The 27,154-nt window shown below is 44.0% G+C and overlaps 1 protein-coding gene across 1 annotated transcript in view; it reads right to left on the minus strand.

Moving 5' to 3' along the window:
• The window catches only part of VPS35 (VPS35 retromer complex component), a 526,314-nt gene that overhangs the window by 220,707 nt on the left and 278,453 nt on the right, over positions 1–27,154 (minus strand). The window contains exon 11 of the mRNA XM_086945112.1: positions 5,774–5,981. Coding sequence (XP_086801238.1) covers positions 5,774–5,981 — 208 coding nt within the window. The remainder of the gene's footprint in view (positions 1–5,773; positions 5,982–27,154) is intronic.

Genomic DNA, 27,154 nt, shown 5'->3' on the forward strand with positions numbered 1-27,154 from the left:
ATGGGTTTGGAGAGATAACAGCGATGTCATCTGCGTAGGCTAAGATTTTACATTGCCCCATAAGCGTTATAACTGGTGTTATCATCGCTGATGCCTCTATTTTACGTATAAGCGGGTCCAGATATATAGCGAACAATAAGGGTGAGCGGGGGCACCCTTGTCTGGTACCTCTTTTTATATGAAATTTTCCTGTGTTTCCACTGTTCACTCTTAGTGTCGCTACTGGTTCTAAGTAAAGAGTTTGTATGGCTTTAATAAAACCTTGTTTGATTCCTGTTCTAGCTAGTGCATACCAAAGGTAAGTCCAGGAGACCCGATCGAATCCCTTTTCTGCATCTAGTAACATCACTGCTATCGGGTCCCCTGTGACTGCCGAAACGTCAAATAGAGTTATTGCTTTCCGTATATGGTGGGTGGTTCCTCTCCCTGGTATGAAACCGTGTTGACAGCTGCTAACGATTTTATCTATAATTCTTGCCAGCCTTGATGCTAGGGTTTAGAGAAGACTTTTGCGTCTGCATTAAGTAGGGTTATAGGCCTGTACGAGCCTGGTTCCTCCGGCTTTTTACCCTTTTTTAATATTACGACCACCTCTGCGCCCGCCCATGATTTAGGCGATGTTATGCCCAATTGTGCACCTTGCATCACCTTCACCATTTCTTCTCTCAAGGAATCCCAAAATACTTTATAGAATTCAATGGGAATTTGATCAGGGCCTGCTGCTTTACCAGAGGGTAGGTTCCAAATTGCTTGCTTTATTTCTTCTGACTGCAGCTCTTCTTCCAGCCCATTTGCTTCCTCTTCCTCTATTAAATCTACAGGGATATCCTCGAGATACTCCCTCATTTCTTCCTTATCTTTTAGCGGGTCACGGCCGTATGTCTCGTCATCATATAGCTTCTCATAAAATATCCTAAAGACTTCTCTTATTTTAGTCGAGTCTGTATGTATCATACCCGCGGCGTCCCTAATTTCCTTCACTATGCCTACAGATTCTTGTTGTCTTGCTCTAGTAGCCAGTATCCTACCAACTGATTCACTCAGCTCATAGCACTTCTCCCTTTTAGTGTTGTAAATTTTCGCCGCTTTACTGGCAATCTCACCCTCTGCCTCACCTTTGGCTTTCACTAGTTCTACCCATGCTTTTTCGATATCCCGCCCCAACGCCACACAATTTTCTAGATTTTCTTCTGCCATCAAGACATTCGAAGCTAGTTCTAAATTCCTCAACTGAGCTTGTTTCCTTTTATAAGTATTATAACTCATCGTTTCACCTCGTATTCCAGCTTTAAAAGTGTCCCAAACAATTCCCATTTCCGCTGTATCTTTGTTAAATGAAAAAAATTCAGCAATCCATTTGTTCATATATTCTATATAGTTCTCATCTTTCAGAAGCTCTCTTTCAAAGGTCCAGTTCGTGTGTTGTCTAGTACTTGTTTTTGTTGTTATAGTAAGTACTAGCGGATTGTGGTCGCTTAGGACCCGTGGCAGCCTTTCAATCTTCGAGTCAGAGATACTAGTACTTGAAATAAAAAAATAATCTAATCTTGCACATGTTTGGTGCGGTGCAGAGTAATATGTGTACCCTTTATTATCCAATATCTTTTTCCCCCATACGTCTGAAAGAGCATTTTTTAACACCAGACTATGTAGTGCCTGAAATACTTTTTTTTTCCTGCCGCCATACTTTCCAAAAGAACCCAGTCCTAATCCGTCTGCACCATTAATATTAAGATCACCTCCCAATATAATATTTGGTGCCCAGGTTGCTAATTCAACATCTAGAAATTGAAATATTTCAGGATCGTCCTCTGTTGATCCATATACATTTACCAATGATTTCCACTCTCCATCAATCCAACACTCAACCATAGCCCATCTTCCCCATTTATCTTGTGCTTTCTTTCTGGTTAGGACGTTATTGTTCCTAGCTAGAATAGCTACTCCCCTTTTTTAGACCCCTTGGCTTGAGTGAACTAGTACCTTAAATCCTAGCTGTGATAAAACGAAAGCTTGTGTTGTTATTATATGAGTTTCCTGAATATATACAAAGTCTAGATTCACTTGTTTCAGCATTAATGCTACTTTCGCTCTTTTTTGGGGATCATTTAGCCCACAAACATTCCAGGTTGCAATTCTAATCCCCATTATCCATGTTCTCCCATCTCCTTTCCCTACTCCCCTCTCTACTGTACATTATCTGCATATTGATCCTCCATTTCGTTAACTTTTGATCAGGGTTATTTATTGTATTACTTCCTTTCCTTTTTCTCACCCCCTCCTGTTCCCTGTGACCAAAGAGTATATTTTTTAACCTCTTCCCCTCTGTTTTTTTTTTCCCCCTGCCGTGCCCTGTTCCCCGTGTGGTTCCCACCCCCCACCCCTTCCTCTTTCCCCTCCCTCCCCACCCTTTCCCTTACTGGCAAATAGGTCAATCCTGACCTATATGTGACAGCCGTGCCCTCCCAGGGGAGTCTCGCCCGGCCACCCCCCATGCTAGAACGTTCTCAGAATATAATCACATCATCTTAAAAGAAATTGACTCAGTTATCTCTTTGAGATAGAAACTACTTGTTTTGTGGTCTCTGTGTGATCCAATTGTCCGTTTCGTTCTCTATGTCTTCTTTCTTCTCGAAGATAGGTCAAGTATTCTTGAGCAACAATTTCCGAAAAAAAAGTTCTGAACTGTCCCTTAAGCCCCACCCTCAATCGAGACGGGAACAGTAAATAAACTTCACAGCCTAGATTTTGGAATGGTACTATAAGTTGCTGCATCCGCCATCTTCTCTCAACTGTTGTGTGACAAAAGTCTGGACGGGCAAAGAAGGTTATGTCTTTATATGTGCGTTTCTTAGTAGGTTTAGCTTTCGTGATCACTTCCTCCCTTAGCAAATAATTTCCTACATAGACTAGGATTGCCCTTGATCTTGCACCCGCATTGCCTTTTTTCTGTATCAGTGGGAAGCGATGTGCCCGTTGCACTTCCTTATCCCAGTCCCATGTGTCCATTTCTGGGAATGCACCTTTCATCAGTTCTACAACAAAGGCTCTCGTGTCACCCCCTTCTTTGCCTTCCTCCACTCCTAAGAGTCTTATATTGTTTCTCCTCTGGCGGTTTTCAAAATCCTCGAGTTTCCATAAGATATCAGATTCAGTTTTTCCCTGGGTCTGTCTGAATTCCTGTATTTCTGCCATTTCATCCTCCATTTTGCCAGTTCTCTGTTCTACCTCCTCTAGTCTACCTGTTACTTCAGAGTACATGTCCTGTAGGTTGTGAAGAGATTTCTGTATTTTTTTATTAGCCCGCTTGGCTCTTTGACTTTCCTGCCGTGCTTCTCCTTGGATTTGTTTCATTGTGGCAAGTAATATGTCAAATCTGTCCTTATTCGGATCACTTTCGGCCCCCTCGGTTGTATTAGATATTTCTCTTGCCGACATCATTCCCTTCTTACTCCTACTCGTACTCGTACTCTTATTTGTGCTCTCGCTCTTTTTGCTTACTAAGGTTCTTCCTCGGTGTTTACCCTTGACCTTGTGGGTTATACTTTCGTTTTTAGATTGTAGATCTTTTTTTACCTTTCTCTTTTTTGAGCGTACAAACTCATCCGTCACTTGTGAATCACTCATTGAATAATCTTCCATCTCCGCGGAAGTAGTGGATAATGAGTCTGACCCTTCCCCCTCCTCCTCTTCCTCACTCTCCTCCTCCTCCTCCTCCTCCTCCTCCTCCTCCTCCACCTCCTCCTCCTCCAACAGCTCGCTATTGTCGCTATAGCTACTGCCCTCATTATCCTCGTTATTCAGTGGCGTTTTTAGCAGAGATACATTTTTTATTTGGCTGTTACATCTGCCCTTATTCTTGTTCCTATTCTTATTCTTATTCTTGTTCTTGTTCTTTTTCTTGGGAATTGCTCCTCGCTTAGCTGCCTCTACCTCTGCCTTTTGTGACATTTGTAATTTTGTTATGTCAGTGCCAATGCCGTTTGATACTACCGTGACGCTAATGGTAGACTCGTGAATATCACATCCTTCTGTGCCTTTTGTACCTTTTGTAACTTTTGTGGCTTTAGAAGCTTCTGGCGCTGTTCTAGGCTCTTTAATGAAATCCTCTAATTTGCTGCACAAAATATACCCTTCACATACATCTTTTTCATTTACCTTGGAACTGTCATGAGCCATATCCACAACCACGTCCACAGCTGCCTTATCCAAATCCATGTTCCTAGCATCTCTAGCATCCCTTTTGTGTTTAACACCACCTTCAAGTGCCTCTTTTTCATTATTTACCTTGTTATTCTCACTTACTGCCACAGTTTCAGTTCCTTCACTAGCCCTATGCCTCATGTGCCTGCTGGCCAATCCATCTGATCCATCTGCGCCCCCGTTACCTGGCATTGCTCTGTGTTCTCTGTCTCCACCTTCGCCTCCAAAACCATCACCGCCTTCTTCCTTACGAGGGATTACCTCCAGCTCCTCCAGTTCCTGTTTCTTTGATTCTACGATATTAGCCCCGCCCCCACAAAGGTCTCCGCCTCTGCTGGACACTCCGCCTACATAGGCTTCCCGGCTCACACACTCTGTAACTTCGATCATAGAAGGATGTTCGCGCTTATCTTCCGCCTCCGCCTCGGGCTCCTGCTGGATGGGGACTTCAGTACACGCCGATGCTCCATGCGCTCCATGTGCCTCCTCTACTTCATGCGCCTCAGGGTTATTCCTCTCCTTACCCGTCGTGGGTTCTGCAGCCTCCGTTTGTGCGCTTGCGGAAGTCTCTCCCCCCTGTGCTGCAGCGAGTGAGTGCATCTCAGTCGATCCGCTCCTTGCTCCGCTCCTTGCTCTGCTCAGTCCGTTTCCAGGGAACTGCTGGGTCAGGGGAGTTCTGTCCGCCTCTGCTGTGTCATCCTGCATCCCGCCGGAGCCGGAGCCGGATCCATGCCCCCTCTGCCCCGAGTCTACCCCTGCAGCAGTCCCGATTTCCAGTGCTGAGGGCTCCATCTCGGCTCCCTCAAGTTCTTTTGACGTAGACGTAGATACTTTGGCTGTAACTACTGGTGAGGATGTAAAAGACGATGGCCCCCTCGCTTGAAATGATTCAAAAATCAAAGGCTGCCGCAGTATAGCTTCTGTTGCAGTATCCAGTACAGGTAAGTCCCTGCGTCGCTCCTCCTTTCTCCTCAAACTTGCGAGGAGCCGCTCTTCCTCCCTTCTTTTAGCTGCCTCTCTTCGTGTCTGCGCCCTTTGCTGTGCCTTCGTTTGTGACTTCACAGTTGGTGTTCCAGGGTCACTGAAATTTTCCACTTCTTCTTCTTGTCTCTGTCTCTGCTTCTGGGTAGTCCTCGGCACCTTAGGGGCCATGGCACGTTTGACAGCCCTCCAAACCTCTTTGCACGCTGCTAGCCGTTCCTTAGCGTTTGAGAGCTTCATTCCTGATGAACATGAATAAAATTCACACATTCCTAAGAAAGATAACAATTCCTTCTTGTTTTTTGGTACTGGAGAAGGAAATCTCCGATACTAACAATGCTTTTCAACAAACCCCATTTTAACCGGTGACACTGCATTCTACTCCAATTTATCAATTTTTATGATCGGACCATGTTCATGGATTCTCTTTAACACTAAACCAGACATTCTCTCAGTAGTGCATGCTGTAGAGACCAGTGAATGTCTAGATGAGAAAATTAAAGAACAGCTGTGTAATGAAACAGCAGATCACAGCATACAACACAATACATTAAATTAAATAGAATGCTACACTTCAGTAAACATTTACCTGTTCCTGAGAGACAATCTCAGTGTTATGTTCCAGTGCACTGCTGAGGACGTAGCAACTCATGCTTTTTCGTGACTCGTAGTCAAAGTATTCGAAGAGTGGGTGGAAATGTTTCAGCTTCAGAACTGTCAGGATATTGTTGTAAGTATCAACTGGGATTTTTAAAAGTCTGGTGAGTTCTTTTGAAACCGCACTGCTTGTGGCAATACTAAAAGAGGAACAATTACAAGAGTAGTCATCACTGTAGGAAGCCAAAATAAAATCTGTTTTTATTGCTTACATCAAAATAGACCAGTCTGCACTGTGAAACTTACATTTTCATGTTATGGGTATTTGCACCTAATCTATGTCCTATGATCATCTCAATTGTTGCTATGTAGAACACTCATTTTCAAATTACGCTATTGTCAAGGGGAAAAAACATCTAAAATTCTTCCATGAATAGAGCTTTCAGACTCTGGGGTTCCAGCAGTGCACAAATTAGAAATCATAATTAGAAGGCGCTTTCAGGCAGCAAAGTGCTTCAAGTTGATCAAATAAATACTGTTTTAAGGATCTTCAATTTATAATGGTTTTGAAGAAGCACATTCCATTCTGAATTAAATAAACGTGTGTTCTACGATGCCGAATTTAGAAAAAAATCAATTAAAAAAAAGAATGTTTATTTAGACCCTAGGTCCTTAAACACATAAAAACTCTCAGTTTCCCATAAATACAATTCATTAAATAATCTATAGAAAAGGGTAAAACATTGCTTAAAATTCCATGAAATGGAAAATTTATTAATGTTTCTGCCATATTTACAACAGAACTATGCAAAATAACTTCCTAAAAGTTCAAATCTATACACTTTGAAAAACTTTTTAAGTGTGAGCATAAATCTTCAGATGGCACATGCTATATCCAGAGAGTGTATTTCAAACAGATCGACAGCTTGTGTATGATTTTCGGTACCATATTTTAAGAAAATTGGATGGAAGAACATTTTCCGTATAGCAAGGATCTTTAAACAATCTAATGATATACGTAAAACATCACATTTTGTGCCTAGATTACAGATGCACTTCCCTTCAGAGTCAATCATAGCCCCCTTTATCCCATCATTGGCATAGCAAGGATTGACATTCCAATCCTTAACCTTACTAGTTCATTTCCAGCCGACGACTGGGTAGTAAATCTACATATGGGAACTGTTGTTCATGTTGCCATGAATTCAACATATAATACACTGATTATTCCCCTCCATGTACTGTCGGTCATAATCTCAAGATATTTCCTTTCCTAATACCCCGAGTTCTCTTTTTGCAATCTCGATTTGTAGACTCTGTGGTAACAACTTAACTCTCATGTCCCTGCAAGCATTTACTACAGTTTTCTTAAACCCCTTTGCCCTCTTCAATTCACTCTGCAGTATCCCGCTTTTACACCATTGTGATATTTTTTGCTCCTCCCCACAACTCAGGCTCTGCCAGTATCTTAACGCTAATACATGCCTTCATCGCCCAAGAGATTATCCCGTTCTCCATCATAGAAGATCTGGGTAGGGACAATACAGTTTTTACACCTTTCCCCTTTTGCACGTCCCACCCACTTTTACCACTTACATATAACAGTCCAGCTTTTAAATCAGGCCTATCTGACATTTCTCCGTAGTCTTTATTACATTTTTTCAGACCACTAACTGAAACAAGGGCCCTTACTTTCAATGCGTCCAGATGGACATTCCATTTTAGGAATTTCTTAAACCTGACCCCTAAATACTTGTATTCATTTACTATTTCCAACTTCATAGAGTCTATGAACCAGCTAAAGTTTGGCCTATTTTTGCCCAAGCCCAGTACCTTGGATTTCTTCATATTTACTATGAGTGTTTCGTGGCTGCAATACACTAAACACGTTCAACTTCTTTTGCAGACCTAGCTCTGTTTGATCTAAAATTACTAGATCGTCAACATAAAGTAGGCAGGCAATATGTTTCCCATCTAACTTCGGGCTGGCACCCTGAGCCCTACCCAAAACAGATGGCAAATCAGCTATGAGTAAGGAGAAAAGTAAGGGGGCCAAGACGCACCCTTGCCTTAACCCATTTCCAATTAAAATCTTCTGCGACAGTGTCCCTTCTTTATCTAAAATAACCTGAGCCCAAATATAGCTATGCAGCTCTTTGATTATTGCTAGGAGACCTCGGGAGATATCCCACCTGGGCAGAGCCTCCCATAATCGATTATGGTCCACCAGATCGAACATCACCCGTAAGGCAACGAAGCAACAAAACAAACTACTAACATGCTCCACAGAGGTTCGCACAATGGACAAAAGGGAGAAACAGTGATTGACTGTAGAGTGGCCTTCCTTGAAACCCCTCTGTTCAGGAGGCACAATGTGATTTACTTCTGCAAATTACTTAAGTCTTTCCACAATTACTTTTGTTAGGTAGTTTTGTTAATCAAATTATAATTGTTCAGTGCTGTTATATCTCCCCATTTATGGTTGGATCTAATAATCACCCCACTCCCATTTTCAGGAATCTGACCCGAATGAAGTCTGAAAACAAACATTTGGGGAAAGAACTCTGCCCACCAATCATGCTGGGTCTTTATAATCACTGCAGGAAGAATATCTGGGCCAGCAACTTGTGCCAGAGTTAAATTTGCTATAATTCTTCTGCCACTACTTGCCGTAAAGAGGGACCGAATAGCCTCATCTATACCTGCACAGAATATGGCTCTTTATCGTCACAGGGTCTACCCATTTCCCATATATTTCTCCCATATACACCTCCCAAGTATCTTGGGCCACCAAACAGTTCAAAGTCCACTGTATCCTACCAGAGCATAAATAAAGTTTGAGAAGACAGTCATCAGTGATATGTGTTGAGAAAGTGCAAAAATGTTCAGACATAAATGCTACCAGGCACACTATCCACTACATCTTCAAGCTATGGTACCACTAGAAAAGAGAGACTTCCATTGACAAAGCCAATAAGTATGGCTTTAAAACATTTCATCAGAACATCTGGATGTTCCAGTTATAATTTCCTAAGGTATACTTAATCATTACTCTAGTTTTCGAACATGGCCAATGCATTGCTTTCAACATTGAATTGAATTGAATTGAAAATTCCATTTATATAGCGCATAACCACCCGAAGGCCTCGCAGCGCTAGGGACTGAATTCTGTGTGCGACTGCAGGGAAAGATTAATGCGCTTTTGAGAACAGATGGGTTTTCAATTCTCTCCTGAATGACATCAGGTTGCTGTTTTTCCTGAGGGACAGGGGTAGGGAGTTCCATGCCTTCGCCGCTGAATAGGTGAAAGAGCGGCCGCCCCATCGGGCTCTCTTGATTTTTACTTTGGTTGCCAGGTGCAGTGAAGCTGAACGTAGGGTTCTAAGCGGCACATACGGCGGTATTAGAGGGTACAGTACTGCCGGGCCAGTTTGATGAAGGGACTTGTGCAGGATGCACATGGCCTTGAATAGTGATCTTGAGGCTACTGGAAGCCAGTGAAGCTCCTTTAGGGCGGTTCTCGCTGACTGCCAGCGAGGGATATTAAACAGCAGGCGGGCGGCGCAGTTTTGAGTGACCTGAAGTTTTTTTGTCACTGTTGCCGGGGCCCCAAGATAAGACATTTCCGTAGTCCAGGCGGGAGAGAATCAGGGCCTGGACCATGACCCTCCTCGCCTGGAATGGGAGCAGAGGGAGCACTTTCCGGAGCATTTTCATTAGCCCTATGCATACCGAGGCAGTGATAGTAGCTTGGGACGAGAAGTCTAGCGCTCTGTCCAACCAGACTCCCAGACTCTTTATCTGCTCTTTAGGAGGGGGGGGGGGAGTACCGAGACACAGAGGCCAATCATCCAGGAAGGAGGTAGGGGAGGAATTACCAAGCACCATGATCTCGGTCTTCTCCCCATTGAGCTTGAGGTGGGAGAGTTGCATCCACCCAGCTACAGCCTCCAGACATGGACCCAAAGTGTTCGACGAACCCCCCTCGAACCCCCCTCGTGGTCCAAAGAGACCACGAGTTGAGTGTCGTCAGCGTAGGTGACAATCCGCACACCAAAGGGGAGAACGATCTTCTCCAGAGGCTGCATATAAACATTAAACAGCGTGGGGCTCAGGGAGGAGCCCTGAGGAACCCCACAGCTGAGAAGATGTTTTGATGATGTCACCTCGCCCTCAAATACCTGGAAGAAGCGTTCCTCCAAAAAGGAGGTCAGCCACAACAGGGCCGCGCCCGACACTCCCAAGCCACTCAAGCGATGTAATAATGTGGCATGGTTCACAGTGTCGAACGCGGCACTGAGGTCCAAGAGTATGATGGCTGTTTTACCACCTTGGTCCATTATGGCTCTCGCCGCCTCCGTGACCGCTAAAAGAGCGGTCTCAGTGCCATGTTGTGGGCGAAACCCTGTTTGGGAGACCTGAAGCAATTTGTTGGATTCCAAATATTCCCCTAATGCTTTGTTGATATGCCTCTCCAGCAACTTACTCATCCATGGAAGCAGCGAGATAGGGCGAAAATTGGATAGATTGTTAGGATCCAAATTCGGTTTTTTTAACAGGGCCCTTACCATTGCACACTTCCAGGCGGCTGGTACAGAGTTGGAGGTAATGGAGGTATTAAGAGCCTCCAGCAACATATCGGCCCTCTTGGAACAATAAAGAAACGATACAGAATGAGGAAAACAAAAAAGCATTACAAGATGGCCACCAGTGAGTGCGGGCACACAGGCTGGTTTTGTCAAATTGTATTACTCTTTACAACTCAAAGATGACGTCTGCTTTTCAAAGCAATCCAACATCTTGGAACAATAAGACATGAAAAAGAGGATTCCAAGATGGCTGACTAAGCTATGACCACAGAGGATATGTGGCGAACTGCCAGCGGCAACAAGCAGCACTGTGACATGGTCTGACAGGTGCCAGCTAAAGTGGGAAAAAGTAGAGGATAATGTATTTTACAATAAAAGTACATATGGTTGATCAGCCCTTGCCACAAAACGAAACTAGTTTTGTGGCACATTTCTACATTGTGCACAAACAGAAATAAGCCACTCAGAGTGAGGCAGTTCAGTAGATAAAATGGGCTGATCCAATGCCCCATTCTGTGTACTGTGTTGGCTGAGCAAAACATGAATAGCAATTTAACTGAATAGAAGAAGACCATTGCTCCAAAGCACATCCAAGTAGCATGGTATATATATGTATACATATTAAAAGAATAGAAATAGTCTTGTGAAACACTGAAAGATGGTTTAACAGATCTAACCTATCATGAAATGAATTTCAGTGGGAGAAAGGGTTTGACCTGAGGCAGCATAAAAATTATTTACTTGGACAAAGCTGTACAGTACTAAATGAGGGATACCCATTACAAAGTACTGTCAAGTTATTTAACCAAATTACTGCTTCTTAGTTGTAGACTATTTATGCTAAAACCAGAGCTAAATAATGTGCAGACTACATAAAGTACTAATAGTATTGTGTGTAAAACTATTTCACTGCCTAGGAGTAAACAAAAAAGTAACTAGAAGCAGGATGGAGAAATTATCAGGCTGGTGTTCTGTGAATCCAATTTCATACAGGCCTGACCTGTCCTCTCAGCAAGTTTGAGGCCCTTATCCCTCGTCAGAACCTGTGGAACAGAACCCTCGCCCTGCCAAGATCTTTGTTAGGATCCTCTGCATCGTGGGCTTGACACATTTGGTGAGATGCTTGTGGTCCTCCTGCGACCACTGTACCTTTGGCTTGTGGGTCCTCTTGAGGGTCTTCTTTGACTTCAGTGGGTTCCCATGCTTGCTATGACTCCCCTACAATTGTGGAGACCCTTGGACTCTGCTGGTCCCAAAGTTGCACCTTTTTTGTTTACCACGTCTGCTGCTGCTGCCAAGGCTTGTTCGTGCTCCTGCACGACACACACTCCATAGCTCTTGACTCCCGACGTGGACAGCTCGTGAAAAGCTCCTGGTCTTCCACAGCATCGCTTGGTCCTCACAGCTGCAGCAACAGGGTCACCGTCATCACCTCGGAGTCTGAATCCTCCGTCATCAGAGGTCATTGCTCGTCCGTGCCTCCTAGTCACCTCCATGTGGCATAGAATCTGCTACCTCTGCTTGCAGGTTCTCCTCATCAAGAATCCACCCTTTCACATTCTTCGCCAGCTGAATCTTTCCTGAAGTCCTCAATTGTGGTCTACAGCGGTTTCCAAAGTCTCTTCGCACCTATGCATACGGCTTCCTTGGTGTAGGTATCCTGGTTCCTGGGGTATCCACAGGTCAGGTAACTCTCCAACCTTCTGTCTTCTACAGGGTTTCTTGGGGGTCTACTGGGAAGGGTCCTTCATGAAAACTGCCATTGATATGTATTGAGTACGCGGCTGTGCTTCCACTCTGCACACAACCTCCTTTAGTATACGGTTTGGTGCCCCCCCCCCCACCCCCAACCTCCCCCCCCTTACCCACCGGAGACCACTGTGTATTTGTGCTTACTTACCTGTTTACATTTGAATTATTGTGTGCATTTGTGTTGATATCTCTGGGTAGGGGATATATCAATGTGTTAGTGAGCATGTATAATAGACATTTTTATAACTACACTAAGAGGTTCTTTTTTCTTTACCCTACACTATACGATTAGGTCTGGTAAAACAAGTAGCTTAACACTCCTTCTGGACTGAGGATGAAGGCTGCTCACCACAGCTACCACTTGGAGAGCTTTCTATGGTTGTCTAAGACCACTAAAATCACTATAGGGGTTGTCTCAATTAAAGCAAGCTGCTTCACTTAATTAAGTGTGCACCATATACTAAGCCATCCTCCTACATCCGGTCTTGATAAAATAGTTGATAGAATTTTGATCTTCCAGCACTTCTTGCAAATAAGAGGGAGAGCCTACCATATACCTTTATGGACAAATAAGGAGAAAGAAACTATTTTGGAAATATGCTCTTGAAAAGTAAAACTGGTATAAATATTGATGCCGAGATATATGGTAGAGAAAAAAGGAGGGGGTAATTTCAGAAGGATTAGTCTCAAAATCTAGAACTTTCGGTCTTGGTAGAGTTTAGGATCAATGACTTTTGATTCATGCACTCTGCAAGCTTAGTCAGAAACTGCCTAAATCTGGAGTTCCAAAGAACATGTAAAATGCTAACTTTCTATATTCATGTCAAAGAGACACTCCTGGGCACCATTTTGCTGTTGAAATTTAAGTCTTTCCTATGGAGCAGGCTTAAATAGATGAGCTACGGGGGGATGCAGAAGTAAAACCTGCTGTTTCAAAATATCATGGTAGAAATAGGAGTTTTATTCACATGTATAATAGCGTATTTTGCTGGGCTAACCTGAGTTAATGAGCGAGCTCGCTACCAAGTTGAGCATCCACTTTCCAAATCCATTTCCTCAGACTATCGATCCTTGCTGTGGCCTAATACTACTTTAATTATAATATAGTAACATTTAGGAAGATAGTGAAGGTCTGAACTGTCATTTGAATGCATGGGAGTAGATTTGTAGATATCTAGGAATCTATTTGTAGATAAGTACCAAAGAGGTTGTCGCTTGACGTTTCATTTTCCTTTTTCCTTTTCTCACTTTTCTTTTCTCACTTCTTTTTGATAAAGCAATTCAAAATCTATATATATATATATATATATATATATATATATATATATATATATATATATATATATATATATATATATATATATATATATATATATATATATATATTTATTGTCTGTAAAAGATGTATCTCTACATTCCTTATGACAACTCTTTGAAAGGTAATTTAAAATCCTACAATAAGTAACAATGTAAAAAAGGCAGAAACAGAGTGCCAACTATTTAAAAGCATGGTGGAAACTGTGGCGTGGACTGAATCCAGCCACGAAAAAGTTCAGTTTGGGAAAAGATCACCTCCACAGGTGGAAACAGGATTTGTGGTCTTCAGTCTGAAAGTTCAACTTAATCTATTCTTTTCTTGTGAATTTCTCTGTAGCTTGAATCACGTTAGTAGCAGGCAATGGCAGCAGCATGACGCCCGAAGGCATTAAAAAGACCTCAGCTCAGACTTGTGATTTCCTCAGTGGAGATTTTATCACAAATGAAAGAGCTTCAAGAGGGACCTAGTCAGCAGTTCTCACTGACGTTCTAAAATACATCAAATGGGCTTTGAGGTTTGTGGTGGAAGAGTTCTGCAGGATTAAGATTTCAAACCTGATTTTGCATATTCTGGATCCCACAAAAAAGTACCAAAATAATGTTACTCCCTTGCTCAGGATTAATCTATAGACTGCTTGCCTTGTGACCATGTCCACAACAAACACGTCCAATACAGTAGCGAGTTGGACATGTTCAATCAGTGACACTTATAAAGCGCGCTACATACCCGTGGGGTCTCAAGGCGCTGGGGGGGGGGGGGGGGGGGAGCCGCTACTGCTCGAACAGCCAGGTCTTCAGCTTCTTCCTGAAGGAGAGGTGGTCTTGGGTCAGGCGCAGGTCGGTCGGGAGGGAGTTCCAGGTCTTGGCGGCCAGGTGGGAGAAGGACCTTCCTCCTGTAGTCGCTCTTCGGATGCGGGGGACGGCGGCGAGGGCGTGGTTGGCTGATCGGAGGTGGCGTTTGGGAGCGTAGAAGTTGACTCGGCTGTTGAGGTAGCTCGGGCCTTGGTCGTGTAGGGCTTTGTGTGCGTGGGTGAGGAGGCGGAAGGTGATTCTTTTGTTGACGGGGAGCCAGTGAAGGTCTCGCAGATGTCCGGAGATGTGGCTGGTTCGTGGGATGTCGAGGATGAGTCTGGCTGAGGCGTTCTGGATCCGCTGGAGTCTCTTCTGGAGCTTGGCGGTGGTCCCGGCGTAGAGGGCGTTGCCGTAGTCCAGTCGGCTGGTGACGAGGGCCTGGGTGACGGTCTTCCTGGTCTCGGTGGGGATCCACCAGAAGATCTTCCGTAGCATGCGTAGGATGTTGAAGCATGCCGAGGAGACGTTGTTGACTTGCCTGGTCATGGAGAGGGAGGAGTCCAGGATGAAGCCCAGGTTGCGTGCATGGTCTGTCGGTTTGGGTGCGGTGCCCAGGGCGGGAGGCCACCAGGAGTCGTCCCAGGCGGAGGGAGAGGAGCCCAGGATGAGGACCTCCGTCTTGTCCGAGTTCAGTTTCAGGCGGCTGGTCGTCATCCACTCGGCTACCTCTTTCATCCCTTCGTGCAGGTTGGCTCTGGCGGCGGCGGGGTCGTTGGTCAGGGAGAGGATCAGCTGGGTGTCGTCGGCGTAGGAGATTATGCTGAGGTTGTGTTTGCGTACGATGGCCGCGAGGGGGCTCATGTAGACGTTGAAGAGGGTGGGGCTCAGAGATGATCCTTGGGGGACGCCGCAGATGACTTCGGTGGCCTCTGACTTGTACGGTGGTAGGCGGACTCTCTGTGTTCTCCCGTCGAGGAAGGAGGTGATCCACTCCAGCGCCTTGTCCTGGATTCCGACGTTGCTGAGGCGCCGTACTAGGGTGCGGTGGCAGACCGTGTCGAATGCCGCGGAGAGGTCTAGGAGGATGAGGGCCGCTGTTTCTCCATTGTCCATCAGGGCTCGGATGTCGTCGGTGGCGGCGATGAGGGCGGTCTCGGTGCTGTGGTTGGCTCGGAAGCCGGACTGTGAGGGGTCGAGGGATCCGTTCGTCTCGAGGAAAGCGGCCATCTGCTTGTTGACGGTCTTCTCGATGACTTTGGCTGGAAACGGGAGGAGCGAGATGGGGCGGTAATTCTTGAGGTCGGTGGGGTCCGCTGTTGGTTTCTTGAGTAGGGCGCTGAGTTCGGCGTGTTTCCAGCTCTCGGGGAAGATGGTGTGTGGTAATGTGTGTTGGTGCACTTCACCTGTGCAGGATATATCAACTGGAATGCACCAATCTCTCACTCCTAAAGCGTCACTTAAGAACAGGATTTTGATGTCAAGGCCCGACCTTCTAAGAGCTACCTCTGTTAATTCTGTCACTCGCTCAGTCCTCTTGTACTTCACTGCCAGGGATGAAAAACTGTTTTCAGAACAAGGAGCACTGGGCTTCCATCTAATGTTGTAGAGCTATTTTCCAAGCTTAACTATTGCCTCATGTCCTTCGGTGATATAAAGAAGGCAGAAAATTAAGCATTCTCAAGGGGATATTAATTTTAAAATATTCACTTAAATATTAACAAGTGCCAGGCTGTAAAATGCTCTTCTCGGTTTCCTTTCATCACTTATCCAGCTGAAAGAAACATTTGCGCTCCAAAAGAGGAAGATCAGTAAGAGAACTGGTCTGCTGTGGTAATTCTTTTCATCAGAAAAATGTCAGCGTCTTCCAATGTCACAAATAAAGTGTCACTTCACTTATTGAATAACAACTGTTCAGGAATGGAATGAAAATGTCACAGAGCAGATTGCTAGGAAATTGCAGAGGAAATGAATAGACAGTAAAAAACAGCTATTTCGAAATTAGGAATGATTTTGCTGGAGGGAGATGGTAGAGCTATGTGATGCTACACTGCCCCTTCAATACTACCCACAACACTAGTTCTATGTAGCACAAATAAAATACTGTGCTTCTTGTGAATAATAAATAATTTACCACGACAATTAAGCCTGTTAATCAAAGCAAGATGGTAAGAGCTGAAATAGTAGAGAAGACAACACTGTTTAATACATGTATCTTGTTAGAGCACCAGGGGCACAGTCTCAGCCAAAATAGTTCACCCTTTCACACTCTAGTTAATTTCAATCTCTTAATTAACAATCTGATATTGAATTACAGTTAAACTTTTATGATTGGTGAAAAAACAAGTTACTTACCTGTACACTGTGGCTCTCCAGTATTGATATATTTTATAGATTCACATGCTTGAATCTTCCCCGTCGTCATGGTGGAAGTCCCATGGTAACAGTAAAAATAGCAGTATTAAAACATTAGCATAGACCTCTTTAGGAAAAAAACTATAGCATTTAGCAACCCATAAACAACATATTTAAACATCCAAATGTCAGCCAATCATAGCTTAGAACCTAGAGTATACTTCCCCAGCAGAACCACCATACCTCAGCTTTTGAGCACAGGTGTAAATAAAGAACATAGAGGTATGAAAATTGTGAGCCTGTACGGGGAGGAGAGATGGTCATGTGTGAATCTATAAACAATATCAATAATAGAGAACCACAGAGTACAGGTAACTTGTTAATGCTCCAGTATTGGATCTTTCATAGATTCACATGTTGAATTAGACTAGGAAGCAGTAAAGAAAATGTAAAAAATAATGGCGGTGGGAAGGCGAATCACCCCAGAATGACGTACAACCAAATACCGTAAGCCAAATACAAAACGTGGAAAGAGAAAACAAAGCCCAAATTATAGGGTTCAGAAAATAATTAACCAAATGCAATGAAAAAAGTAAAAGACAAAGCAGCGAGGCTGGCAGCTGCATACTTTATGTGAAGAGCAGGACAGCTTCCTCGACTGCTACATCTGCTTTTTTTCCCCAACCATCGAGGCAGTGATGCTTTGTGAATATGTGAGCGTTCGCCCACGCTGCGGCCCTGCAGATGTCATGTAGAGATGCTCCTGCGAACAGGGCGGAGGAGGCTGCAACCTTTCTCTTTGAGCGAGCCTGCGTCTTTGTAGGCAAGTGGACAGCCAGCCTTTTCGTGGCAGAAGAGTATCGCGGATGTGATCCAACAAGCAAAACAAGCCCATGTTAATGCTTGTCCCTTTCTAGGTAGAGTGAAAGAGATGAGCAATTGAGACAATTTGCAGAAAGCCTCTGTTCTTTATAAGTAAAATTTTAGACAGTGCTTAATGTCAAGCGAATGAAAAGCTTTTTCCACCATCAAGGAGGAGTTGGGAAAGAACCTAGGTAGAACCATTGGCTCGTTGAGGTGATAAATTGAAGGCACTTTAGGGATTAATGAAGGATTAGTACGTAGGATGACTGTCTTGTAGAAACTGAAATAAGGTTCTTTTATCGCGAAAGCCTGGATTCCACTAATACATCTAGTTGACGTGGTGATAGTTAAGAGAAAGGCTACTTTCCAAGAAAGAAACTTGAGATCGCATTGCTGAATAGGCTCGAATGGAGATGGCATAAGCTGCGACAAAACCTTGTTAAGCTGCCAAAGTACTGGAGGAGGTTTAATTGGCAGGTAAGACTTAAAAAGCCCTTTCATAAACTCATTGATAAGCCTATTGGGCCACAATGACGACTGACCAGAATGTCACCTGTACCTGGAAACAGACGACTGATGAACCTTTATGGATGAATGAGAAAGGCCTGCCTTGGCCAGATGTAGAAGAAAAGGCAACACCCGCTCGGGCATGGAAGAAAAAGGATCATATGACTGTGTAGCACACAATGCACAGAATCTCTTCCATTTCACCATGTAACACTTGAGCGTAGAAGAAGCTTGAGCCTTCTCCAGTATTGATCTGCATTCCTCAGATACGTTCAAATCTCCAAATTCAGCGTGGTGAAAAGCCAAGCTGACAAGTGAAGAGTTTGAATCTGTGGATAAACCCCCTGGCCCTGGTTCATGGATAGAAGGTCTTCCGTTGGTGGAAAGAGAATGGGAAAAATGCGCTGATAGGCGATGCATCTCGGTGTACTGAAACTGTCTTACCGACCCCAGGGCGATGAGAATGAAAGACACTGTTCTCGCTTAATCTTTTGCAGAACTCATGGAATGAGAGGATACAAGTGAGATGCGTAGGCAAACATAACTACCTGTGAGAAGTGAAAGGTGTTCCCCAGGATCCCGACTGAGGAACCATGCTTGCGAAAAGAGTGCACTTTTTGTTCAGGAACGTAGCGAACAGATATAAAGGTTGTATAACCCCAAAACTGGAAGAAAGTTTTCAGCTGTTTGTTGTTGAGCTCCCATTCGTGACACTGCTTGGTGACCCTGCTGAGTGAGACGGCTCAGTTGTTCTGCACTTTCAGTACATGTTCCACTCGCAAGGAGATGGCATTGTAGAGAAGCCATTCTCATATCTGCTGCGCCTGAGTTGAAAGTATCTGAGATCTTGGCCCGCCCTGTTTGAGAAGATAAAACATGGTGGTGGTATTGTCAGGCCGGACGAGGACCGGAGAACCTTGGATCCAAGGAAGGATGACTTGAAAGTAGAGGAACACCGCCTTGAGCTGCAGAAGATTTATGTGACAGTCCCGATTCATGTTTGGACCATTTGCCATGAACCTGAAATTCCTGGAAGTGGATCTCCATTCTTCCATTGATGCATCCGAGGTCAATAGCTGTGGTGTTGTGTGAAGGAAGGAAAGACCTTGAGAATGATGGTCCTTGACCATCCACCAGGACAAAGCATTTTTCATCATTGAGGACATGGAAATCATGTCATCGAACAATCCTCACGAAAATTGGGAATCAACGGTACGCAAGAAGACATCATCTCCAGCATGGACTTATATGCTCTCACAGAAACTCACCTTTTTGAGGACAGAAGACTGGTCATACCTTGAAGGCGTAAAATTATCGGGTGAGTGGGCAAGGCTTTGACGAGGTTGGTGTCGAGAATTACCTCTACAAAAGTTAGAGATTTTGAAGGGATGCAAGATCATTTTTTCACATTGAGGCAAAGCCCTAGAGACCGAAAGAGACTCCAACAGAATTGTGTGGAGTTCTTGGCCACCTGATAGGTTGGAGCTTATTTTAAACAATCGTCTAGGTAGGGGGAATACCTACCTAGTGACCAGAATGTCATAGGAAGGCGGCTACTGGAGCAATGCACTTGGTGAAGACTCTTGGGACGGACTCTAATCTAATGGGTAGTACTTTGAATTAGTAATGGCACACTCACTTTGAACCAGAGAAACTTGCGATTCTTGGGAATGTTGAAATAAGCACTGAGAAGCTAGAGGAAGGTTAGGCAATCCCCTTTTCAATGAGAAGGATCTCTAGCAGTGAGAGCATCCTGAAAGACTGTAAAACACCTGACTGCGCTGATTGAGGAGTACTTCCTTTATAGCATGCTCAGAAAGAAGAGATCGCATTTCTTTTCTGAGATCGGGAAGATGACGTTGAGAAGTCTTTAGCGGTGGAAAATTTGGAGAGTGCTGATCAAATTCTCTGGTGTGACCATGTTGGAAGACATCTAAAACTCACCTTTCATACGAAAAGGACTTACATTTTTTGAAGAATTTGGATATGGTGGGTCCGAAATGAGCTGGGATTGTAGTGGCATAAGTCTGGTGATTCTCTTTGACTTCTTTTGGATTCTTGAGACTTCCCAGCTGAATGTTGATGTTTACGCCCGGAGAGTCTCGAATAAGAAGGCGTGGTGTTGGTCCGGTAGGCTTGGCTGTGAAATGATGACTGGTAGGTCTCCTGGGGATAACGTTGGTACAGCTGCTGAAATAGCAGCCTAGAGAGGTATTGGCCTCTAACTCTTCCTCAAAAGGGTTGAAATTTGACATTGGTGGAGAGTGCCAATCGATTTGGCCATTTTCGTGTCCGATTTAATGGACTGGAGCACATCGTCTATGTGCTTTCCGAAAAAATATTCCGCATCAAAGAGCATGTCTAGCACCTTGGCCTGCAATTCGGGATGGAAGGTCGTAGACTTCAACCATCCCTGGCAACGCAGCACCACTGCTCTTGCCTTCTGCTGAAAGGCTGTGGACGAGATGTCCATAGCAACCTCGATAAGCTCAGAAGAAGCCTTCACTCCTTCAGACTGAATGCCCTTAGCCACCTCCTTCTTATCCTTCAGGAGATATTCCAACAGAGAGGAGATTTAAGACCACATTGGTCAGTCACATCTCCCTAGAATGATCATGGCAGGCTCTAATGGGAATGACTGCCAGAGCAGAAAATGTTTTCCCGATGTTATCCTTCTTTACCTGGCGGAGTCTTACATGGAGAGGATGGATTTTTGGCTCGCCGCTGTGCTGCTTGCATAATGACTGTATCCAGGCTGGGATGCCCACTAAGACATGTGAATGAGTTCTCAGAGGCCATTTTTTTTTTGTCTAGTTTTGGCACAACAGCTGGTGTAGATGCTGGTGTTCTCATGAGCTTGAGGCTCTCCTGCCACAAAAAATCCACAATGGAGTTTGTGATCAGCTCTGCCAAGCGCTTTCACAAAGTAGAGTTACCAGCGCAGGACGCAGGACGCCACGCCTGCCGAGTCACAGGCGGCTCCTGCAGCTCTTCTTAGCACCGGCGGGTCCTGCCGCGTTTCCTGGCTCCTAATCCGGCCGCGGTTCACATCCAGGAACTCAGCGGCCCCCCCTGAAGTTTTCAGCCGAGACCAAGCCACAGTGCTTGAGTGGAATTTGGCGCATCCCGATCAGGCTGTCAGAACGGCCGCTGACCCCTCCTGACTCGCCGCGCTGCGCTGCACTGGACTGGACTGCCAACGAACTGGAAAACACGGATCCTGGATTCAGACTCTCTCAGACTCTCAGTCTCCAATGGGAATTGCTCTAATGGTACACTGAGTGCCAGGATTGAAATTGTACAGGAAATGTAGGTAGATCAAAGTGGTTGGAGGCATGTTCTAAGAGATCATGAACAATACCTATATCTGTGAGTGATAAATCTGCAGGTGGTGGAGTAGGAGATGGCGGCATTGGGGCTATATAACCGTCCCATTGATCAGGAGAATCCAGATGTGTAGAGATCTCGCCTTCCTCCATCTGCTGGTCCTCACTATCCTGGGTATCATTCCTGATAAGAGGCGGAGGCAATACCTTTACCTTCATGGATTTTGAAGTCGTTTGGACAGCAGAGTAGTGATAGAAGCCTCATGGAAGGCTGAGGCCATTGAGCAGTATCAGCAAACATCTATAATAGTCATTTATTATGTGTCATAAGTCTGATTCTACAGAAACAGGAACATTAATAGAGGGCTACCAGGGGTGATGGTGTTTCTCCTCTTGCTCGTCATAGGGGTAATGCTCCGGGAAGGAGTCAAGGAGCTCACGGAGGCAGGACCCCTATCCGCGAATAAATAATCACCTGAAAGGTATGCGGATGGATTGTTGTCACCATCGTCCAAGTCCTGACATTTGACCCTCAACTGGGAAGGACTATAAGCAGGGCTAAATAAGCCCTCATCTTCACTCTTGGAAGTCCAGGAGATAATCTGGAGGTAAAGGGGATATATTTGGGAAGTCCATTATCACCTGCTTTGGTGGACACACAAGCTGGTTTTCCACTCGTCAAAGAACCCAGCGTGGGTGACCGTTGGCGGCAGAACAGATGTAGACTGGGCCGTTGACAGTGCAATGGCTGACTGTGAAATCTTCGTCAATGGAGATGGCCTCGTTGACAGTCAGTGACGACAGTCAGTGTCAGCTGTTTGCCTGATGACACTACTGTAGTCGAAGTTTTGACCATCTTCGTGGATGTCGCCAATGATGCAAATATGCTGGCTTTCATCGTACAGAGCAGAATCTTCAATGATGGAGCCATTCACAGGTATGATGAAGGCTCGTTGAAAGGGGTGTGTGGAGCAGAAGCAGGCACTGAATCAGACTTGGAAGGTTCCGCTTGGAGTTTTTTTGGAAGTGGGGGTTCTGCTCAGAATTGTCTTTTTCTTGGGACTTAGATCTCTTAGAATCCTTGTGGTGAGAAGAGGAGATGCCTTCTTTTCTCTTTCTGGAGGAGAAATGAGCTTTCTCGTCATGATCAGACCCCAAGTCTGAGGTAGACTTCTTTTATGTAGCCAGAGGAGTCTACCCTCCCTCTTCTTGAGTGTTTTGGCTGAAAACGTACAACAATATTTGCATTCCCTGGATCTATGGTCAGGGTAGAGGGAATACAGACACTCTTTGTGGGGATCCTCTGAGAAACGTCTGCATTTCCCACAGGTTTTGAAGGGCCAAAACAGCCCTTTTTTAGACTCCTGCATTCTGCTTGAAAAATAGGCCAAGACACAATCCAAGAATTCCTTAGATGTTGTTAGGCAATAATAAGTTAGCTGGAAGCTGGAGGTCAAAAGTTGAATGAAGAACCACTGTGTCTGAGCAGAGCTCAGAGAGTCTCCCAACACATGATGTGTGGTAAAAAATCTGAGGTAAGAGGCTCTGCAGGGGAAGGATAATCTAGGGTCTCAGCTCTGATTGGCTTAAGTTTGGATGTTTAAAAATTATGCTGATGGTTTGCTAAATGATATTGTATTTTTCCTATGGCGGTCTAATGGTTCAATACTGCTATTTTTACTGTCACCATGAGACTCCTACCACGACGACGGAGAAGATTCATGCATGTGAATCTATAAAAGATACAATACTGGAGAAGCACTATTCAGTCGTATATTGTAGTAATGTGTGAAAGACAAGATTTAAGCAAGTTAGCTGTGTTAAAATGGAGGACTAGAAGCAACAAGCCACTCTGTTTAACATGGATGCGAAAGATGCTAGAAGTAGCTTTACTTGATTTATTCCTAATCAAATTGTATAATATATGTACCAGATAAGGCAAATACCTACATATGATTTGTCTAATTACCTCTGAGCCACATAGCAGGTAATTATCCAGATAAGTCACATAGGGTATCTGTTGTGTTGTATATTATTCCCCTGGTCCCCAGGGGCATACAGGGTTGTCCTCGTTGTATTTACACACATGTAGCACGTTCAGCATTCCAGCGACTTTCTATCACATTGCAGGGTGAACATCACAAATTGCATTTTGAATCAGTCTGTAGTGATGTGCTGCCGGTATTGTGAACTGGTTAGGTGGCTATGACTTATTCATACAATAACGTAAGCACCCACCACCCAGACAAAAACACATTAGGAACACTACATGCCACCGCAATACACACTACACCAATCTCTGCCATCATGTTCCAACAAGCATGAATGAACAGACAACAGATCGAAGTTCCCACATCTAAACTGCCCCCTTGCATACAGGGGAGGCGTTATAACTGTTTCACATCCACATGAACCGTAGATGGTAAATTAGATTCAGAAGAACTTCGTAAGGAACACACCTCACCTCTTAAACACCTCAGATGGGACTACACCTAAAACATATTCTAAAAAGGCTCACATAACTGGGCCAGGCTACAGCACACACACCTTCCCATCAAGAATCACTGATCATCTTGCACTGACCTGGTGGAACATAAGATCCACCACCCCAACCTTAAAACACCCTTCTCCTATAGCAGAGCATACCAACAGATCACCACATCAACATGCTTGAAATAAGATGACTACTTGAAATAGAATGCATTATGTGTTATGGTAATTGACTACAAAAGGTATTTTTTAACAAAGTCACAGCCACTACAAGAGGCCAAATAAGTGCTTAATGTTGCACTACATAAAAACAGAGTAACAGAATCCAGCAGAATGCATAAAACTACCCTTCACAAGCAGGTGGGAATCAAAGTACTAGAATAAAATTCAGATGTCAGAGACAGGCATCGAGATAAGTCTATGGTTCGGGTCAAAAAAGAGAAAATGAACATAGACCACACAAAGGATAAAACTAAAATATAATAAACTAAAAAAAATACTCTTGCTTAATAGCAATTCCTAATGATAAGGAAATAAGCCACTAAGTCTTACATTTCATCCTTGCTTAGCTTCGATTGTCATTACATCAGGCACCAACCGTATGTAAATTAGTCTTGGCGCGGCCTTAAAAACAACAGCCTCGGCCAAACTCCTAGTTCACATAAATAAGTGGGCTCCTCCCCTACTTCTCTCTCAGAGTGCTTCAGTTCAGCGCGGGGACACGCATTCTGCGTAACCAGGCGCTCTATAAATGCCCCTTAATAATAATAATATGAATAGGATTACAAGAAACCTACGATGTGTTTCTGTCTTGTTGGGCATCATTGGTAAAGTGTGGCTAAAGGCCCTATAGCACATCAAGCTTCGACACTCATGTAAAGGCACAACTGTGCAACCTATAGCAGCTCACTGAAAAACACCAAAGATGAGAGGGGTAATTACTCTTGGTGCTTTCACTTCCATTGTTTTGCTTATTGTTCCACTACATAAAGGAAGTAAGTAAATGAAAAACAATCCTGTCCCAGCACAAAAGGGATATCCAGCATTAGCTCACATGCCCTCTAAACAGGAGCACAAGCAACTTCTACTTCAATTTGGCTTTTCGGAACCTCATCGGCAAGGCACAGCTCAATCCCACAAGGCACTTGTCCCAAACACATTCATCCATAATAGGAATAAACCACTCCAGAGGGCAACACGTTTACCAAAGTGACCTTATTGAGACTACAGAGAAAGCAAGAGAGCCCCCTGCTGCCACTTTATCATTGCTCTAAAACTCTTCCGTCTGCTTTCAGAAGGGTTTATTAGAGCGTCTTTGAGTCCCTCTTGCATGGGGTCTACAAAGAACAAATTCTTCACAACCCTCAATGCATCTGTTTGGCATAAAACCAGATCAGAATATGTGCCAACTCACCAAATCAAGCTTGGTTCCACAAAAGACTTGCATGTTTTTAACAGCCAAACAAATCTCAGCATTCCCTCAAAGATTTATTACTACATTCCCTTTGCAAACCAGAATAGGACACACTAATAGTTGTAGAACATTTGCACTTTAATCACTGGACAGTAAAAGCAACTCAAAGGCACAGACTGTGGTTAAGTTTCTTTTCTGAACCCTATAATCAATGGAGTGATCTCAAATTCCAAAACGGATTACAGACGTGTGGGGATTTGAAAAATTAAGACCCTCTCGCCACATGTCATGATGACCTGGGAACACCATATAAAGTATCCTACATAAAGTACCAAGGGAAGAAACCTCGGAATGGTCATGGACTCCAAGCGATCAATGAATGCCCAAGTGGACAAACTTGCAAGATCAAGCTTTGTTACTATAAAAACTCTGTGACACATCTTCCCCTACCTGGGATTCGCACACAAGATCCAGGCTACCATCTCTCTTATTCTGTCCAAACTTGATTACTCCATAGCCTCTACCACGGATCTCCTTTAACAACTATAAAAAAACTACAACGGAATCAGAACTCGGCTGTCAGACTACTAATACATATAAAACCGCAAGCCCACATCTCCCCTGCCAGGAGAGCCCTACATTGGTTACCAGTTGCCAGAAGATCCACATTCAAGGTGCTTTTTATCACCCACAAAGCAATACATGGAACAGGACCGCTCTTCATCACGAATAAAATCACAAAATACGTTCAACAAAGGAACCTCTGCTCTAGAGTGGCACCTCGCCTCAAATTACCACAGCACAGAGGAGCAAGCGCTATAGAAATGCAGACCCTCCACTATCCTTTTCAATCCAAATAACAGACTAATATGACCACCTCTCAAATTAATGTCATATTTCCCTATACTAATACACCACTAATCCTTCTCTGGTTCTGGTGTAGCGTGCTACTCACTGAAAGTGCTTTAACACCTCATCAGGGGTAGCAAGTGCTATATAAATGAAAACCTGGTACTCTTCTATCCCTACACTCGCTACCCTTCTCAATCCAAATAATAGACTAACATATCCACCGATCACATTAATTTCATATTTCACTATACTAATTCACAACAAATCCTTGTTAGGTTGGCGGAGTAGTGCACTACTTGCAGACAAAAGCGATTCAACGCCTTGCCAGGGGCAGCAAGCGCTATATAAATGCGATTACAATAGAATACAAATACAATTTGTAACTCTATGATTACAATTCCTCACCATGCTCTTTAGCATGTCAATTTAGGCATTTTGGTGGTATTCCAACATAAAGCCCAGTGGAGGGAGAATAACGGTTTTTGATTTTGTAATCCTACTGAGACCAAACCTTTTCATCTGTGTAACAGGGGAGGCACAGATAACAAGCACTGGTAAATGCATTAGGTTTCGCCTATGTGATTAATAATAGGCTGTTTTTGCTCCAAGTTGAAGATTGCGGAGTAGTACTACGATATAAGTTACAGAAAGTTTGTTAAAATGTTATGACTTGTTTATGTACGAAAAGGCAATATATTGTGCCGTTACTAGTGATATGGTGTGGGTAAGTAAAAGCAACATTTTGAAAAATGAAATGAGAGAAGGAAATAACAGAATTTTCTACTGCACCAGCTGCATCATTCAAATCGTGACCCTATTTCCCTCTAGATAAAACTTGGCAATATTCTGGGCTAAGTGGGGTCCTTAGAGCTTTTGGCCCCAATGCCGCTGCACATGCTGCACCATTCAAATCAACTCCTTTTAACTGCAAGGTAACTGTAATTGCGGTTGACTGTTTAGTAGTCAAATATAGCAATATTATGTGTTTAGAGGAGTTCTGTCAACTTTTGGGCTCGGTGCTACTGCACCTGCCGCACCATTCAAATCATGACCATGTTGTTTGCAAGGTAACTGCACTTGTGGTTGCCTGTTTAGGAATAAAATATAGCAATATTGGG

The sequence above is a fragment of the Lissotriton vulgaris genome, chromosome 12 (genome assembly GCF_964263255.1).
Source record: "Lissotriton vulgaris chromosome 12, aLisVul1.2, whole genome shotgun sequence".
In the NCBI taxonomy this organism is placed as follows: Eukaryota; Metazoa; Chordata; class Amphibia; order Caudata; family Salamandridae; genus Lissotriton; species Lissotriton vulgaris.